This window comes from Pongo pygmaeus, chromosome 11, assembly GCF_028885625.2.
Source record: "Pongo pygmaeus isolate AG05252 chromosome 11, NHGRI_mPonPyg2-v2.0_pri, whole genome shotgun sequence".
NCBI lineage: Eukaryota > Metazoa > Chordata > Mammalia > Primates > Hominidae > Pongo > Pongo pygmaeus.
In genome coordinates this window covers 36,561,729-36,579,706 of record NC_072384.2, presented here as the reverse complement: position 1 = coordinate 36,579,706, position 17,978 = coordinate 36,561,729, and the positions used below count along the sequence as shown (strand labels likewise).

Here is a 17,978-nt window from a genome sequence, read left to right as displayed (position 1 = left end):
TCCTTCTCCTTTCATTTTTGTTTGCCTTGCAATCCTCTTTGAAATGTTTTTAAAGTGTTTTATAAATCCATGCCTAAAAAAGCATTAAAGTCAGGAAACAGTTTGGAACACTGGCCCTTGGGAAAATTTCTCCATCACTGATGGTGAGAGCCTGGGATTTACTGGGTAAGAGAAATCAGGAAAGAGGAGGCAAAACCTGCAACCTCCACCACACACACACACAAATAAAGAAAACCCAAGATGAGAACTATTTATAGGTGCTCTGAGTCCTAGAAGAAGAATACTGAAATATTCTGAGGAGAGGATACCGTTCTAGAAATTGAAGCTGCAACCAAACAAAAGAAATTATTCCTGACCTCAAGTACTTTTCATTCTAGTAGAGAGAGAAAGGCAATTTGAAAATAAATAAGCTAAACATTTAGTGTTTCATATAGTAATTAAATACTGTGCAAAAAATACTGTGCAAAGCAGCAAAAGAAACTAGCATCAGAGTGAACAGGCAACATACAGAATGGGAGAAAATTTTTGCAATCTACCCAACTGACAAAAGTCTAATATCCAGAATCTACAAGGAATGTAAACAAATTTACAAGAAAAAAACTACCCCATCAAAAAGTGGGCAAAGGATATAAACAGACCCTTGTCAAAAGAAGACATTTATGCAGCCAACAAACATATAAAAAAAAGCTCATCATCACTGATCACTAGAGAAATGCAAATCAAAACCATAATGAGATATCACCTCATGCCAGTCAGAATGGCAATTATTAAAAAGTCAAGAAACAATAGATGCTGGCTAGGCTGTGGAGAAATAGGAACGCTTTTACCCTTTTGGTGGGAATATAAACTAGTTCAACCATTGTGGAAAACAGTGTGGTGATTCCTTAAGGATCTAGAACCAGAATTACCATTTGACCCAGCAATCTCATTACTGGGTATATACCGAAAGGGTTATAAATCATTCTACTATAAAGATACATGTACATGTATGTTTATTGCAGCACTATTTACACTAGCAAAGACTTGGAACCAACCCAAATGCCCATCAATGATAGACTGGATAAAGAAAATGTGGCACATGTACACCATGGAATACTATGCAGCCATAAAAAAGAATGAGATCATGTGCTTTGCAGGGACATGGATGAAGCCAGAAGTCATCACTCTTAGCAAACTAACACAGGAACAGAAGACCAAACACTGCATGTTCTCACTCATAAGTGGGAGTTGAACAAAGAGAACACATGGACACAGGGGAGGGAACAACATGTTTCGGGGCCTGTCAGGAGGTGGGGAGGACATGGGAGGGAGGGCATTAGGATAAATACCTAATGCATGAGGGGCTTAAAACCTAGATGATGGGTTGATGGGTGCAGCAAATCACCATGGCACATGTATACCTACATAACAAACCTGCACATGTATCCTGGAACCTAAAATAAAAAAAAAATACTGTGCAGAAAAAAAAAAGAGCATTGTATGCGTGTCTGTGTATATCTTTCCATTTGTGCCTGTGGCAGGTAGGGGGCAGGGGGAGTGGTGGCAGGGGAGAAGGTTTTGCAATTTTTAATTTCAAAATCTTCAATGAGAAGGGAATATTTGAGTAAGAACTTGAAGGAGGTAGGGGGTCATCTAATGTAGTATCTGGGGAAGGACAAGTCAAGGCAAAGCTGATATTATGTGCCAAGGCCCAGAGTCAAATTCCAGACAGAGCAACAGCACAGGTGTGGCTAGATCATTGAGCGGGAATGAGAGGAAAAGAGGACCACTTCCCCACACACACACACACAGAATTGGATTTCTACCTGGAACCATATTAAAAATAAATTAGTAAAGACTTTGATGTAAAAATTTCAGAAGAAAAACATAGGCTAATATCTTTATATCTTTAGGATAAAAAAAGTATTTTAAAACATAAAAAATAAAAGCCATAATGTAGTTGGATAAATTCAACTACATTAAAATTAAGCATTTCTCTTCCCCAAATGATAAACTTCATTCCGAATGGGGATAATTTTACTACATGGAACCACAAAAGTTTAATATGGAGACTATAATCTTCAAAACAGTAAGAAAAACAATTCAACCATGTGAGTCATTTACCAAGTGCTTTACATGAATCAACTCACTCACTCCTCATAAGAACCTATAACAATTACTCTTGTCATTCCCATTTTGCAGGTAAGAAAATGGAGACACAGAGAGCTTCTGTTCCTCATGCAAGGTCCCAGTAAGTGGTTGAGAGACTTTGGAACCCAAGCAATCTGGGTCCAGAGTGTGCATTCTGCTTTGTTGTCTGTCACAAAAATGAACCTCTCCCTGGTCCTATTTCCTCCAATCCTTAGATGTTCTCAGCTGAAGAAATGCAATCCAATAAAATAATCTGAGTTAATGGCAACTCTTCCCAGAAATTAAAACTCAAAGCCAGTTAGGTTCCTGGCCTGGAGAGAAAGCCAATAAAGACTGGGACCAGCATCATGGATGGGCAGGTGATCTGTGCAGTCTCAGGGGTGGTTTAGGGCTCTGTGAAAATAGTCTTGAAATTCTCAATAATTTTTTGAACACTGAACTCCACATTTTCCCATTTTGCACAGGACCCTCAAATTTTGTCACTGATCCTGATAAGAAGAGATGGGAATGTGGGGACTTTGTGAGATACCCTGGATCTTTGGAACCATTTTACTCCTTGGAAGCTTACACTCAGGATGGGTGGCTAAAAAGGGTCTGTGCCTTGCTGAAATCCAGCCAATTGCTTACTACTGTTTCTATTAAATCCGTTGAGCAGGGAAGAGTGTTTGCATAATCATCCAGTTATGTGAATTACACAGGATGGATGGATGAAAAATTGAGTGCACTCCAGGTCATGAAGACATGCTATTAAACACTACTGAGTTATGATAATTCATATGCTTACCTACTGCTGTGGTTTCAATATTTGCCCCCTCCAAAACTCATGGCAAAAGTGAATCCCCTATGTGGCAGAAGTGAGAGGTGGCTCCTTTAAGAGGTGACTGGATTTTATTTATGGATTCATGGGATTAGGGATCACGGGAGTGGGACCGGTAGCTTTGTAAGATGACAAAGAAAGACCTAAGCTCACATGATCAACCCTTCACCATGTGATGCCCTGTGCCACCTTGGGACTCTGTAGACTCCCCACGAACAAGAAGGCTCTCACCAAATGCTCATTCTCAGCCTTGAACTTCCCAGCCTCCAGAACTGTAAGAAATAAATTTTGTTTCTTTATAAGTTACCCAGTTTCAAGTATTTTGTTTTAAGTAACAGAAAACAGACTAAGGTAACTTCAATTCCCCTTTTCTATTGAAGAAAATATTTTCCTCATTTCTTGCCCAGATAATTGAATGGTCCCCTAATTTTTCCACTGGTTCCCAATGTTGTCTCCCCTCATTATTTTCTATACTGTTTTCTTTTACTAAAACATAAATGTGATTTTATCACACTCATGGTTAAAATGTAAATTCCACCAGAATTCCAGATAAGATACAAACTTGGTAGAATGTCTTCACGAGCGGGTACCTGCATATCTCTTTATTTCTTATCATTCCCCCATATGGGTTGTGTATCCCAAGCATCATTAGCCACCTGTAATTCTTTCAATTACAAAGTACTCACACACAGCCAAGCTTCTGCACACATATCTCCTCTGCTACTTACTACTTGTAAACATCTATTCCATGTTTACCTGGTAACTCCTGATCTACTAAATCTCACCTCCCCAAGCATAGGACTCCCTTCTCTCTGGCTCCATAATGTCCTGTACACATTCCTGTTATAGAAAATATGTGTTTGCATGCCTGAATTTCTATTTAAGTGTTCCATGATAAAAGTAACCTCATTTTATTCATCTTAATGTAACTAGCAGATGGCATAAAACTTGGTATATAGTAAGCCCTAGAAAAAGGTTTACTGACTCATCCATTATTATTCATTCAACAAATATTTAGGCACTTACTTTGGGGCAGTCACCATTCAACATGTTTCAGCAGAGAACAAGACATGGAACTTCCATTCTAGTTGGGATAATGATAATTGCTCTGAGAAAATAATATAGAGTAATGAAGAAGAAAAAAAAAACAGGAAGAAGGGGGATTTTTAAACAGGGTAGTCAGAGACAGACACTCTGAGGCAATGGCATTTGAACTGAAAACAAAGTGTTGAATAAAAGCACCCAAGGGCCAGGCACCACTAGAGGTCAGGAGTTTGAGACCATCCTGGGCAACATAGAGAGATTCTACCTCTAAAAACATAAAAACAATTAATCAGGCGTGGTGGCATGCACCTGTAGTCCCAGCCACTCAGGAGGCTTAAGCCCAGGAGTTTGAGGCTGCAGTGAGCTCTGACTGCATCCTCGTGCTCCATCAGGTGACAAAGCCAGACCCTGTTTCTAAAAAAATGAAAAGTTTTAGAAAGGCACCCAGGCAAAAGGCTAGAAGAGATTCTCAGAAAGAGGGAGCAGCAAGTGAAAGTCTGAATGAGATGGAAAAAAGCTTGGTCAGAAAGGAGGCTGACATAGCTAAAGGGAAGTCAAGGAGGCAGTGGAAGGTATTAGGGTGAGAGTTCACCAAGTCGCACAGCACCAGACAGCAAGGGTGGAGTCCTCTTAATGATGCCTTCCATGTGAAGGGAGATCCACTTCCATAGTAGTTCTTGTGCCTCGACTCTCTACACCTCCCTCACCTACATCTCCTGTGGAGATGTAAATCATGACTTTGGCAACAAGAAACTGATATGTTTCTTGTTATGATATGCTCTCTCCTTTTCTTTCTTTGGGATACGTCTGCTCAGAAAATGCACATATTCTTCTGTCTTCTCAGCTGTGCTCACCCAAGGAGAATGTTTTGCTATTCAGCATAGGCTGTGGCCAGGTAGGAAAGCCTGTCTAATTCTGGGGTTGAGAAGCAGCTGATATTTTGATCTCCCTCTGCTTTGATTAACTCTCAGTTGTTTCTGATTTTGGGTGGAAGGAAAGATAGTTTGGGAAAAGATGGAATTCTTCAAGGTTCAAGACCATGTATGACCTTGTTGGTCACATATAATGTTATTTTATATCCTTGCAATGTTTACGTTCTTGCAATGTTACATTGCATATTTACATTGCAAGAATATAAAATAACATTATATGTGATAAACAGGTCCTAATGTTTAAATACTAAACATTATTATTGTTCCACTCTGAGAGCCCCCCTCTCACTCTTTCTCTGTCTCGACATACACACATACACACGCACACACATACACACCCACATAAACATACACACTGCTAAGTATCTTCTGTTTATAAAATTCATAATGTTTATGGCTTGAGCTTAAATAGTCATGAATCCTACAACTTACTTGGGGTAGAAAAAAATACATAATGGAGAAAATTATCACATATTGAGCAACTTTGCACGGGATAAGAAAACCCTATGAAGTTGTCTTACAGATATTACATGTTATATCTATGTTACACATGAGCATATAGTTTCAGAGATGTTAACTTAAATTCAAAATACTGCGAAAAAGTGACTAATACCAGGAGTCCACCAGAAGTCTGTTAGATTCCAAAAAAGGTCAAGCTCTTCCCAGTACCCATGAACAAATAAGACAGAAGCTTAAGACTGAATATAATTCACTGTGAAACTAAATATAATCAAACATCCACTCAAAAGCATTGTGGTCATTCAGCAATGAGAGAGGATATTGCTGGCTCAAGTTAGAAATTAACACACTTGCAACAGAACTTGCCACCACATTCGTGTGATCTGTATTCCTTTGGTTATCCATAAGGTCTCAAAATACAATATGACAAACATATTTTAGATATCAGCGAATTAAATCTAACTTGGAAAGATTTCAAAAGGCAGAGAGTCTATCATTCCTAGCATACTTATTTTTGGATATTTTATTTCTTATCATTGAAAACATGTCATTGAAGAGATATTCTATCGGAACCATCTATATGTAGCAACTTAATTTCAAAACAACTTCAAGAGATTCACAGACTATCCAGGGCTGATTTTTCTACTAGGGGACACTTAAAAGTTGTTTGTCTAAACCATGAGCAATCTATTTCATTTAAGCATAAAGTAGCTTCTTGATTTTTAACCATACATAAATTATTTGATGTTTCTATAAAACCTGAAGTTTCAAATTGACATATTAAGATCTTAATGTTTAACTCCACCTCTAATTCTAGGCTTTACTATAATAATATAAATTAAACACTTCATAAATCTACCATCATATTAGCTAACCCAGTGAGTCAAAAACCTCCGGAAACCACACTGTAATTTAGAAATCACATTGAAATGGGACCAAAGCCAAAGAAGCAAAAAATAACTAATTTATTCTTTTTAATTGCAGAAGATAATTTAATAAACTGAAGGAAACATCCCAGGTAAATCAAAGCTAATTTATTCAATTTCTTCATAGGAAGTACATCAAAAGACTAAAAATATACTTCTAATTAGAATGGGTACCTTGGTTTCTATAAAACAACTCATTTACCTCTGTAGACAAATAAGAATCATATTATATTGTCTGCAGAGAATTCTACAGATATGAGAATGAAACGAGCCAGAAGTAAAAGCATTTTGTAAAGAAAGAACACTCACACTGAAGGAAACACAGATTTTTGCCACCAATGCTAACAATAAATCATTTTAAATATCCATGTGCCATGAGATTTATTAACGGTAACATAGCTTAGCTTGGCTGTTCCATGAAGGAAATTAATAGTGCTTTAAAGTCACTATTAGATATAAACTAAGACAGCATAGTATTGCATTTCAGGTGTAAAGAACAGAACTCCACACACCAAACCTACATTTGCTTATTTTTCTGCTTTTTAAATTTATTTTGTTTTCTTTGGTATGTTGGTTTATTTTATAAGACAACCAAGACAGCACTGTTTATCATAGACCACTGATAGGAATCATAGCCAAGGCATTTTGGTAAGAATGCAAGTACACACAGACTGCATATTTTGTTTGTTTGAAGTAAAATATCGCTCAGATCATACTCAGAGTGAGTAATATCAGACTCTGATCATACTCAGAGTGAGTACCTCATTCTCCCAGTTTCTATTCCACATGAAGGTGTTATTCTACTGCATTTCTATCCTCTGGAGCTTCATTTGCCTTTTCTATATTTCTACCTAATTCACAACAGCCCTTTTCCCAAACCAAAGCTGTGAAGTAAAAAAAAAAAAAAAAAAAAAAAAAAGCGAGCCTTTTCTATTGGAAACATGCTAGTCTCTTCCAATAGTTTAGCACCCAGAGTGTAACTGGTGGAGGCACAAGAGAGGGATGAGCCAGGTTCTGAATTTCCTCCTAAAAGCAGAGCTTGAGCCAGTTGGAGAGGCCAACCTCCCTGCGGAACACCACAAGCCCTCTCCCGAGGGATGCTCCTGCATCAGTCCCTGCTGCCTTTGTGCATCACTGTCCCCTCTCCTTCCACATGAGTCTCTGGCCTCAGGGCCTGCTCCAACAGGCTTCTGAGCCACTGAGGGACCTGGCACAAAAGTATTATACAAACCGGGGCCAGGCACAGTGGCTCACACCTGTAATACCAGCACTGCAGAAGGCTGAGGCAGAAGGACAGCAAAAGGAGTTCCAGACAAGCCTGGGCAACATGGTGAGACCCCGTCTCTACAAATAAATAAATAAATAAAGGACCAGCCATGGTGGTTCATGCCTATAATCCCAGCACTTCCAGCATTACTTCCAGCTATAAACTAAACTGTAATCCCAGCGTTTACAGTTCCCATCACACCCACAGGGTTTTTTCTTACATTTGGACATCTGCCAGATCTGTTATAAATTCCTATCAAGCCCACCCCCCTAAGCCCGGCTTTTTTTTTTTTTTTAGATGGAGTCTTACTCTGTCACCCAGGCTGGAGTGCAGTGGCATGATTTCAGCTCACTGCAACCTCTGCCTCCCGGGTTCAAGCGATTCTCCTGACTCAGCCTCACGAGTAGCTGGGACTACAGGCGCATGCTACCATGTCTGGCTAATTTTTTGTATTTTTAGTAAAGATGGGGTTTCTCCGTGTTAGCCAGGATGGTCTCGAACTCCTGACCTCGTGATCCATCTGCCTCGGCCTCCCAAAGTGCTGGGATTACAGGCATGAGCCACTGTGCCCAGCCAAGCCCCCTTTTACCTAATGTAGCTTAAAGTTCTTTGATCCTTAAAAACTAAAATAGAGTTGATTAAAACAACATAGTAGGTGCTTGTCACACATTTCTTAAACAATCTGTTGGTCTATGGTTACATCCAATGCTTCTCCAATATAGTGGTTTCCAAACTTTAGTGTGTCTTAGAATCACTAAGGAAGTTAATTTAAAAATGCAGATTTTTAGGCCCCAGTTCCAATTTCAAAATCAGAATATCTTAGGGTTCTAGCAAGCATACCACACAGATCTGAGCTGAAGGTTTGTGGACCACATTTTCAGAAACCTGTTCAATTATTTTAAGTTTTACCCACGGGTTAGTCTAGGACACTAAAAGATGGCACATGACCACAATTTTGCATTTCACCTTATATATGGCCTTGGGTTTTTATCAAGAATGAAACCCTATCAGACAGTGCATTGTATTTCCCATAAACATATGGTTGAAAACTGTAACTACTACCCCAGCTGGTGACTTTGAAGCATGAGTGGGAAATGACTTTAAGAAATTAGCAATTCAATAGGCTTTGCTTCCCTGAGATATTCATACAACTTCATTACAGATAATAGACTGATAGACAAATGAATGAACAAACAAGTAAACAAAAAATAAACAAAAATGATAGAATTTTTTCCCTTTTAACCACATTTGCCAGGAAAACAGAGACAAATCTGATGCTCTAAGTCTCACACATTGTGTGGCCAGCGTCACCACATATGTTCTTGCATTAAGCTATGCAAATTTTTATGAGGAAAATTGAGCTGTGAAGGTAGACTAACTTCTCGTTCAGCAGTTTGCTAGGTTTGCTTAAGCAAATTGGTTCTTGCTAGCATCTATTTATTTGACATGGATTTACTAAGTTCTGTTCTGCCTTAAGTTTATTTCTTGGTACTTTGGGGACTGAAAACTGAAAAGGGCAAGGTTTAAGCCCTCAAGGAGTTCACAGTCCTTCAGAGGAACACAAAACACCTTTACCAATAGCCAGACTGCAAACATTTCAGACACAGTATGGGACTTAAGAGGGCAAAGTGTTTATTTCCAGCAGAAGGGTCAGAACAAACCCTGTGGAGGGGGCTAGGATTTAGGCTGTAGTAAGATTTGGGCAAGCAGTAGAGATGTAGGGAGACATTCTAGACAGAGGGGAAATCAGATTTTTCTTGCCTTCTTCCATAGTGCCCTGACCTTCATAGCACACTTTGTGACGGCACCTTTATTTAGGTAGTTTTGTGTTCAATTCCTCTATCTTCCCTAACTGGATGGTATTCTCTATGATGGAGAGATTTCTGTATGCTTCATTCACTACTTTATCCATATACACACAGCGCCTAGCACACAGCCTGAAACGCAGTGATCATTCAGCAAATATTTGTTGTTAAGTGGTTAAGAGCTTAGGATTCCATGTGGTTTTGGCATTTATTAATGTTAGTTTTGCAACCTTGGGCTCTATCTTTAAGCCCTATTTTCTTTTACATAAAATGGAGTAATAATTCTTTCAACATAAGGTTGAGGTAAGAATTAAATGGAATAGTGAGAACATTTAAAACCTAGTCTGGTGGCAATTTTGAAATATGCTTTATTATTAACTCTAGGCAGGTGAGGTGATGGATATATTAATTAGCTTAATTTAATCATTCCATCATGTATACATGTATCAAAACATCACATTATACCCCATACTTATATACAGTTATTTGTCAAATTAAAATAAAATTTTAAAATAGAAATAATCAAATAGAGTAATGCATATAAATTTAATAGGAAGAGGCAGTGAAATAAAGCAAAGCTATGCCAAAGTTATAGCCTTTCACTGGCCAGAATTAAACTTGTCTAGCTTGCCTTTCTGTAGCTGAACAGGGGCACCAGGATGGAAAATGTAGCAAGTTTAAACACTGGGTTTTTTTAACTTGGTCTTTGCTCCTTTGAGGCCATATGGCAACTTCCCTTGAGGAGTGTGTTGCCTCATCTGTGAAGCAGGACTAATAAAACAGCTCTTCCTTTACCATTAAACTGTCCTGACAATTTATGAGATAGCACGTGTCAAATTAATGTGTGATCTATAACATGCAAAGCCTGCAATAAAGGTACTGGGCTTCAAATTCTTGATTTGCTAATAGACAAGCAAGACTATCTGTGCCTATGAATGTAGCAAGTAGCTCGTTGTCGTGGGATAAAAACAGACAAGCCCTAGAGCCAGAGAGAAGCCTGGATTTCCACCATGCTCTGATTCTAACATACTGGGTAACCTCGGAGCAGTTACTTCATCTTTCTGAGCCTGGGGTTTCTCACCTGTTAGTTATGTATGATTAGACTTACCTCCTGGGGCCACTGTAGGATGCAAGAGAAAATCCAGTAGATTATACCGTAGATTTCAGGTCCTTCTAAATATACATCAATCTCTAGTCCAGAGGGAAGAAGAGGGAGTAATGCGGTGAGAGGAAAGAGTCTGGACTGACAATGCTTTCCCTACCAGATATTATTTGGATTAACATTTCTCTGAAGGAGTTTAGACCAGACTAACTAAGAATTCTGAGCTCTGAGCAGCAACTCCCATTCTAATGTAAGTGTTCCTCCTTGTCTCAATATGGTCATCAGACTCAAATGCAATGTTGTTATTTTTTTTTTTAAACCAAATCTGATAACTTCTTATGCTGGGTTTTAATAAAGACAGGCAGAAGATCCCATAATTAAAATATACACATAGGAAAAAATAAAATAATATTTAATTGAGAGAATTTTATCCATGAATTTTCTCCCCCTGTGAAATAGGAAAAGGTGTTTTTTTATGAATTTTATCAGCAGAACACCTCAGTTTGGCAGGAGTATGATTGAAAACTGTAATCTCTACAAGCCCAAGTGTTTGTCATTCCTCCTACTAAATTATCAGGAATATTTATTGAGCACTGGGACCATGTAGTGATCTATGGACTTTAAATTACAGACTAAAGGAAGCAAGTTATACCCAGCAACACCTGTGAAGGCAAAGATACCTACACTCATGTATCAGAGCTGGGTCTGGAGACATCTATGTGAGCTATACATCTTACTGTGTTTAATTTCTCAAAAAACTCTTTGGAAAAGATAACATTATCTAAAGTTTACAGAAGAAGCAAAAAAGATTTAGGTAATGTCAATCTCAAGGAAGAACAAGGTGTTAAAGTGCCTTGAACATTATTTTCTGGGCCAGTGTTCCAGGCTCAAAGCTTTGATTACTCAAACATAGCAGACCCTCTATTATTTGGGAACAAATGGATGAACAAAGGTATGGATGGTTCTGTGAAGAGGAGGGGGCCACATATGCTTGACAGGGGAAAGTAAAGAGGCAAGTTAGTGCTTGTATGTATTTCAGTGGGCAAAATTCTGGAATCCAGAATAGGTTATTTTTGACCTTTTTGACATTCAGATTGACCAATTCCCTAATTGGCCTGGATCTGTGGAATAATCTGTTAATGCCACAGTTTCATTTAAAAGAAAGCAAAATCTTTAAGCATTAGAACTGACTGGGGAAGAGATATGTTTATTTATTCATTCATTCAATAACAATTACTAAATGCCCACCATGTGCCAGACACTGTACTAAGCACTGGAAGTTCATTAATGAAATGAAAGACTCCTACCCTCTGAGTTTATAGTCTGTCCAGAGCAATACAGGCATAGAAACAGGTGCCATAATACCAGCATGTAGAGGACTTAATAATTGCAGGAACTCAACATAATACAAGCTCCCTGACCTTAAGGAACTTTTATCATCATCATTATCATCTAATAATAATAATAATAAATAAATGTTAAGCACTGAGTATTTCTCATCCTCCACCACTAGTAAGAGTCACCTATGGAGAGTTTTAATACTGAAAATATCCTTTCAACCTGAAGAGATTCTGACTGGGGTGAGCTGGGGTGAGTCTCAGACATCTGTGGATTGAAAAAAACTCAATGGGGTTGACATTAAATAAAAACAAATAATAATAAGTTTCTATATACCTGGCACTGTTCCATGTGTCCTCCTTATAACAGCTCTTTGAAGTAGGTGGTAATATTACCTTATTTTGGAAAGGAAGAAATTGAAACACAGCAAGTTTAAAGTAATTTGTATGGCAGAGATGAGATTTGAATCAAGGAAATCTAACTCAAGAATCCATGCTACATGCTTAGGTGTTTAAAAAAAAATCACTGTCTCTTTCTGATACTGAAAACTCAAGAGGTAACTCCAGGAGGGTTGACACAGGAGGAAACGAATTCCACCAAATGAGGTTTCCTACAAATTCCCAGCAGCAGTCTCTGCTGTTGGCCTTCCCGTTACCATGACACTACTCTCTAGCTCACTCCTTAGAGATGAAAGTTAAAGGAGTTCCTTCAGCCTCTAATTATTTGAGACTGACAAATAATTAATCATTAGCTCCATGGTTTCTAGAAATATTCTGTTGAATATTCTATTTTTAACATACCATAATTTATCTTCAGTCTAATAACTTTACCTCTTTCATATTCTCCCTTTCCATAAACTGGTAAACATATCTGGCAATTATTTCAACTAGTCCTTTTGGGTGTGGAAGTGGGGATTAATGTATAGACAGAATAAGAATGTCCATGAGGTGATAATTGCTTTGTGTAGCCATCATGACATGAATACATTGTATTAACCATTAATACTTTGTATTCACATTGCATTCATTTATGCATATGTTTGAAACTTCATGTAATTAAATGTTGAAAATATGCAGTGAGGCTCCTTAAAGATTCTCTTATATAAATCATACAAAGAATAATATTGATTTGTGATCTTAAAGTAAAAACATGAGGAATGACAGTGATGACAGCAGTGGCCAACATAATTAGTTCCAACACTACCTCGGCAAACAACTATCAATGATCTCCTATAACAGGCTGAAATGTATGTGAAGACATATTGTAAAATATTAGGCATTAAATGAGTGTTTCTCATCCTTCACTGCTTATAAGTCACCTATGGAGAATTTTAGTATCGCAGATATCCTTCCAACCTAAAGATATTCTGACTGGGCGGGCTGGGATGAGGCTCAGACATCAGTCCACTGAAAAAACTAAGGGCTGAGAAATGTTGCAATAAGCGAGCTGTTGCTATTATTAACTAGACCACATTGGATACTTTAGGCAGGCATTTGTTTCATAGGCTGAAAAAAGAAGAAAACAGCAAAAAAAAAAAAAAAAAAAAAAAAAGTACAAAGGAAATGGTTCGTGATCATTTGGTGAATTTATTACAGGGACTGAAGAATTAGGCCACAACAGGCCAAAGCTTGATAGACCTTTGGTTTGCTTAGAAAAATATGAGACTATCATTGATCCTTTAAGGAGAGACTCAGAGAAGGAGGAGTAAGAAGATCATAAGCATGGCTTGAGACTGTCCATGGCTTGAAAATACCTTTATGTTTAAGGTTTTAGCTCTTGAATCAAGTCAGGACAAAATAAAACCTGATGCAATTCATCCATTGCTATGTCACAAATCACTGCTGGTGCACTTGGTCCCCTAAACGACCTTGGCTTTCTGAGAGGTTTAGAATGAATGTGGTTTGGGATTTTCATAATCCAGTGACTCCCTGGTTGTTACCACAAACCTATTAAATCAGAATATATTAGAGTAGGATCCAGGCATCAGAGATTTTCAGATGATTCCATTGTGCAGTCAACTTTGAGGACCTCAGACATAACCGCTTCTCAACTTTGATGACCCAACCTGAAGCCACAGCCACAAAACAAAAAAAGGAGTTCTTCTGTCTTCATTAGTCGAGATTTCCACTTGCTCTGGTCCATCCTCCTCCTGGATCTCTTCCTGATCTCTCAGTTTAAGTTAACCACTTTTAACCACTCCCCTTCACCTCCCACCCTGTCCTCACCTGCTGGTCTGTCCCTGGTCCATGCTTCTCACTTTAAAACCTTGATCAGACATTGCCTCGCCCAGAAATTTCTAATGAACCCAACCCTACATAGAGCTTTATACCCAACATATACGTATCACCTGGGAACTTATAGAAATGTACAATTCCAGGCCCCATTTGGGTCTATTGAATTAGAACCTGCAATTAATAAGATCCCCAGGGGACTTGTATGCACATTCAAGTTTGAGAAGTACTGTTTTAGGACACCATTTCCCAAAAAGTCTGTTGAAGGACACTCTCAAGGACACAAAATCCACTGCCTAGATTTTAATCCACACTCCTCTATCTCTTTACAGAATACCTGTACATTCAAAACATATGCATTGAGTGGCAACTATATGCCCCATACTAGACTGGGTTTAGAGTATCCAGTTGTGAAGATGGCGGAAGTGGTCCTTATATTCATGGACTTAAAATCTAGCAGGGGCAACTCTAACAAGAAAAGACAAGTTAAGGGGATGAATAGGATGCTGTGGGATAATCTACTTAATGGAGGAGGATGGGGGAGTCTACAGTAGTCTGGTAGATGAGAGCAGCATTCCAGGGGAAAGGCAGGTCTCTGTGGATACACAGGCTGAGGACCCAGGAAGGAGGTGCAGCTGAAGAGAGTGGAGTGCCAACCTCATGCACAGCAGGTGCAAACTATACAACTATACAAACACTTGCCCAGTGCCTACTCGGTGTCAGGAGGTGGTCTAAGTGCTTTCTTTATAGGCAGGTGTTATTATTAACCTCCATTTTACAAATTAGAAAACTGAGGCAATGAAACATTAATATATCTGCCACACAGCAAACATGAAGATACAACCACAGTTATCTGGCTTCAGCATCCATGCTCTTATGCCCCAATCTACAGTCTCTTAAACTGGGAAAAAAAACAAGATACATTCAAGAAGCTGAAAGAAGGGCCACATATCTAGAGTTAAAGCAAGTTTTGCTCATGGATCTATGGCCTTCATCAGAATGAGGGAGATGAGGAGGAGGAGGGTCACCATTCAGGGGGCCCTAGCTTCTTACAACTGAAAATTTCTGGGACCCACCCCATAGTTATTGAATCAGAATTTCTAGTCATGGATCCAGAAATCTGCATATTAATAATGCTTCCAGGTGATTCAAATGTAATTAAGTTTGAGAACCATAGGCTTATAGATACAATTTCCTCCAAATTTTTCCCCCTCTGATAGTGTCCTTTAATTAACCCATAGTTACTTAATAATATCTTAGTCCCAAGCTGTAAACTAAAAATTAGGGTAAATAGGATTGAAATGGAAAGCTGGAAGAAATCTGAAAATTGAAGCTTTGCCTCTGTAGGTCCCTGACTGCCAAGCTGTGAAAAGAATTATCTGGGCTTGAAGAGATGGCGGCAAAGAGAGACCACAGAGACTTAGAACTATTTTCATTACAATGCCAATGATTTAAACAACTAATTGAATTTCTGCAAATTGGAGTAAAATTTAAAGTTGCTTGAGGAACAATTATTTTACATGCCCTGTGATTCCGTTGCCTTTACCCAATGCTAGGAAAAGACTCTCCGGTAGCAGAGAGAATTTTCTTGAATATAGAATAGGTGGACTAGCAGTGGCTAAAGTAATCTCTGGTCACCACGACACACTGGCTCAACAAAGTTAATCTGCTTCCCTATGTATCAAGAGATTTCAACAACTCCAACACCAATTTCTGGCTGCCAGTGGGGTATTCTCTTAAATCCAGTCTCTTCTTATAACAATTTAACAGGAATTATACTAAACTCTCATGAATAAGAAGCTAAAATAAATAGCTAAACATCAACAAAACTCCATCCTCATAGATTATATTATTCCCTTGCATCTTTTCAATATTTATCTTTAAGAGCCTGAAATGTTTTTAGGTACATTATGATTAAAATTCCCAAAGTCAGCCTCCTAGATGCTGCCCCTTCAAATGGCTCAGAATAGAGACAGAAACTTTTCTATCCTTGCCTGCTTTGAAATGACATTACCCTGGCTATTTAACAAACCCTGTTCATCCAGTTCATTTACTTTGGATCTTCATTCAGAAAAAAAACAAGTTTTGGAGAGTTTCTAGAAGAGATTGTCGTTTCCATCCCTCAAAAGATTAGATAAATAAAGCACTGTATTTTCAAAGCTCTTTCTTATTCAATGTATTTATTTACGATTCTATCCATAAGCAAATCTCATTGTATGCTACTATATTAATTCTGTGACAAATGATCATCAGGAAGATGAAATGCCATAGTTATAAAACTTTATGCTGGTACTCCACCATTGCAATACAAAGATGATAATTTTCAACAGGTGCCACAGCTCTGTTTTCAATCACTGAGAGGTGTTTGAATGACCATCAGATCTATGTCAATATTGGCCTTATTTTCATGTCACTCTCATGAAGTGATGCTATAGATATGTGAGTCAAAGAGCATTTGAAGGATCTTAGATGCACATAGCTGGAATTATCCAAGGAAAGTAAACCTCTGACGGGTTTTTTTCTCTGCAGAACTGCATACTTTCTTCTTTCTTCTTCCAGGAGGCTGGTGCAGCAAGAGAGCCACGCCCTGCTTGAGAGGACATGGCTGCCAAGAGAAGCCCAGGGACCAGCGGATGAGACTCACTGAACTCTGGGCATTAGAGGTAATATTCTTTCTGTCTTTCCTTTTCTTGGATTTGCCTTTTGTAACCATACAATGGTAAGATCCAAAGGGCCAAGGCTAGTGTATGAGACTAGGAGAGAGGGACTAAGTTATTAACTCTAGATCTTAGGCCAAAATGGAGTTTTGGGATGACGATTAATTATATCTTCACATGAACGAGCCCATCAGGGAGCTGCAATACACTTTGGGGGAAAGATCTGTTCTAAGAGAGAGGATCACTTTAGCATATACTCCTATGTGTTCATCTAGGACTTTGCTGTTAAGTATCCTGGATTAAATACCTTCAAATATACCCAGATGTATAAAGTATCAGCATTAAGAATAAAGAAATACAAATCATATATTGCCAATTTCTGTACTTGTTCAACACTTTGTATGTATCTGCTCTTGTACTCCATGTACTTATATTAATCAGTGATGTGAGCATCATATTCAAGCCCTATATTCTAATGAGGATACCTGGAATTAGGGTCCAGACACACAAGAGCCACATAGAAACTGTGATAGTGATGATGCTTTATAAGGAATTACATGGGAATGACTGTTCAAAATGCCACAATGGGGTCAGTAGAAGATGAATACTCCTGCAATGCATGCAGGTGGAACTATGACATAAAATAAGAGAATCTGTTTTCTCTTCCAAGCTCTGATAGATTTGGAAATACAAGACTTCATTTACAAACTTTACCAAACTTGTTTCCAGAGTGACAGGCAAATGAAAAAAAACAAAATGGTGCTCGCATTCCACAACCTCTCACTTACTAAGCTGTGGAGAAACAATCAGGTTAGGGAAGAAAGAACTAAGAATGCAGCATCCACCTACCTGCTTGGCACATCCTTGGACAGGGTGTCCACTCACTGAAAGCAGTCACAATACAGTCTTTTTTGCATGGGAGAAAACAGGGGTGCACAGTTTCAGGTCGAGTAGATTCTGGACATCTGTCAATGTGAAAAGACCATGTCAATGCCTCCTTGAGAGACTAAGTGGTTGAACACAGAACTATAGGATTTTAGAACCGAAAATGTTAAGGCCCTCATGTTCCCTTAATAGGTGAGGGAAGAAAGACTCCTGGAGGTGAAGCTACTTGCCCAAACACTCAAAGCTGGAGGCAGAGCCTGAAGCAGACCTCAGCTCTCTTGACCCAGAGACCAAAATAACTTTTCACTACACCAGTAAAAAACAACCTCTGAAACCAATGAAAGATGAGTGCCAAGAAAGTGTCTCACCATGAGCATCAACTAAT

The 17,978-nt window shown here is 38.6% G+C and overlaps 1 protein-coding gene across 5 annotated transcripts in view; it reads right to left on the bottom strand.

Moving 5' to 3' along the window:
- THSD7B (thrombospondin type 1 domain containing 7B) overlaps positions 1-17,978 on the bottom strand; it is a 906,384-nt gene that overhangs the window by 410,229 nt on the left and 478,177 nt on the right. For all 5 annotated transcript variants that reach the window (XM_054478924.1, XM_063647426.1, XM_063647428.1 and 2 more), the window contains one exon: positions 17,558-17,673. In XM_054478924.1, the coding sequence (XP_054334899.1) occupies positions 17,558-17,673 (116 nt within the window). The remainder of the gene's footprint in view (positions 1-17,557; positions 17,674-17,978) is intronic.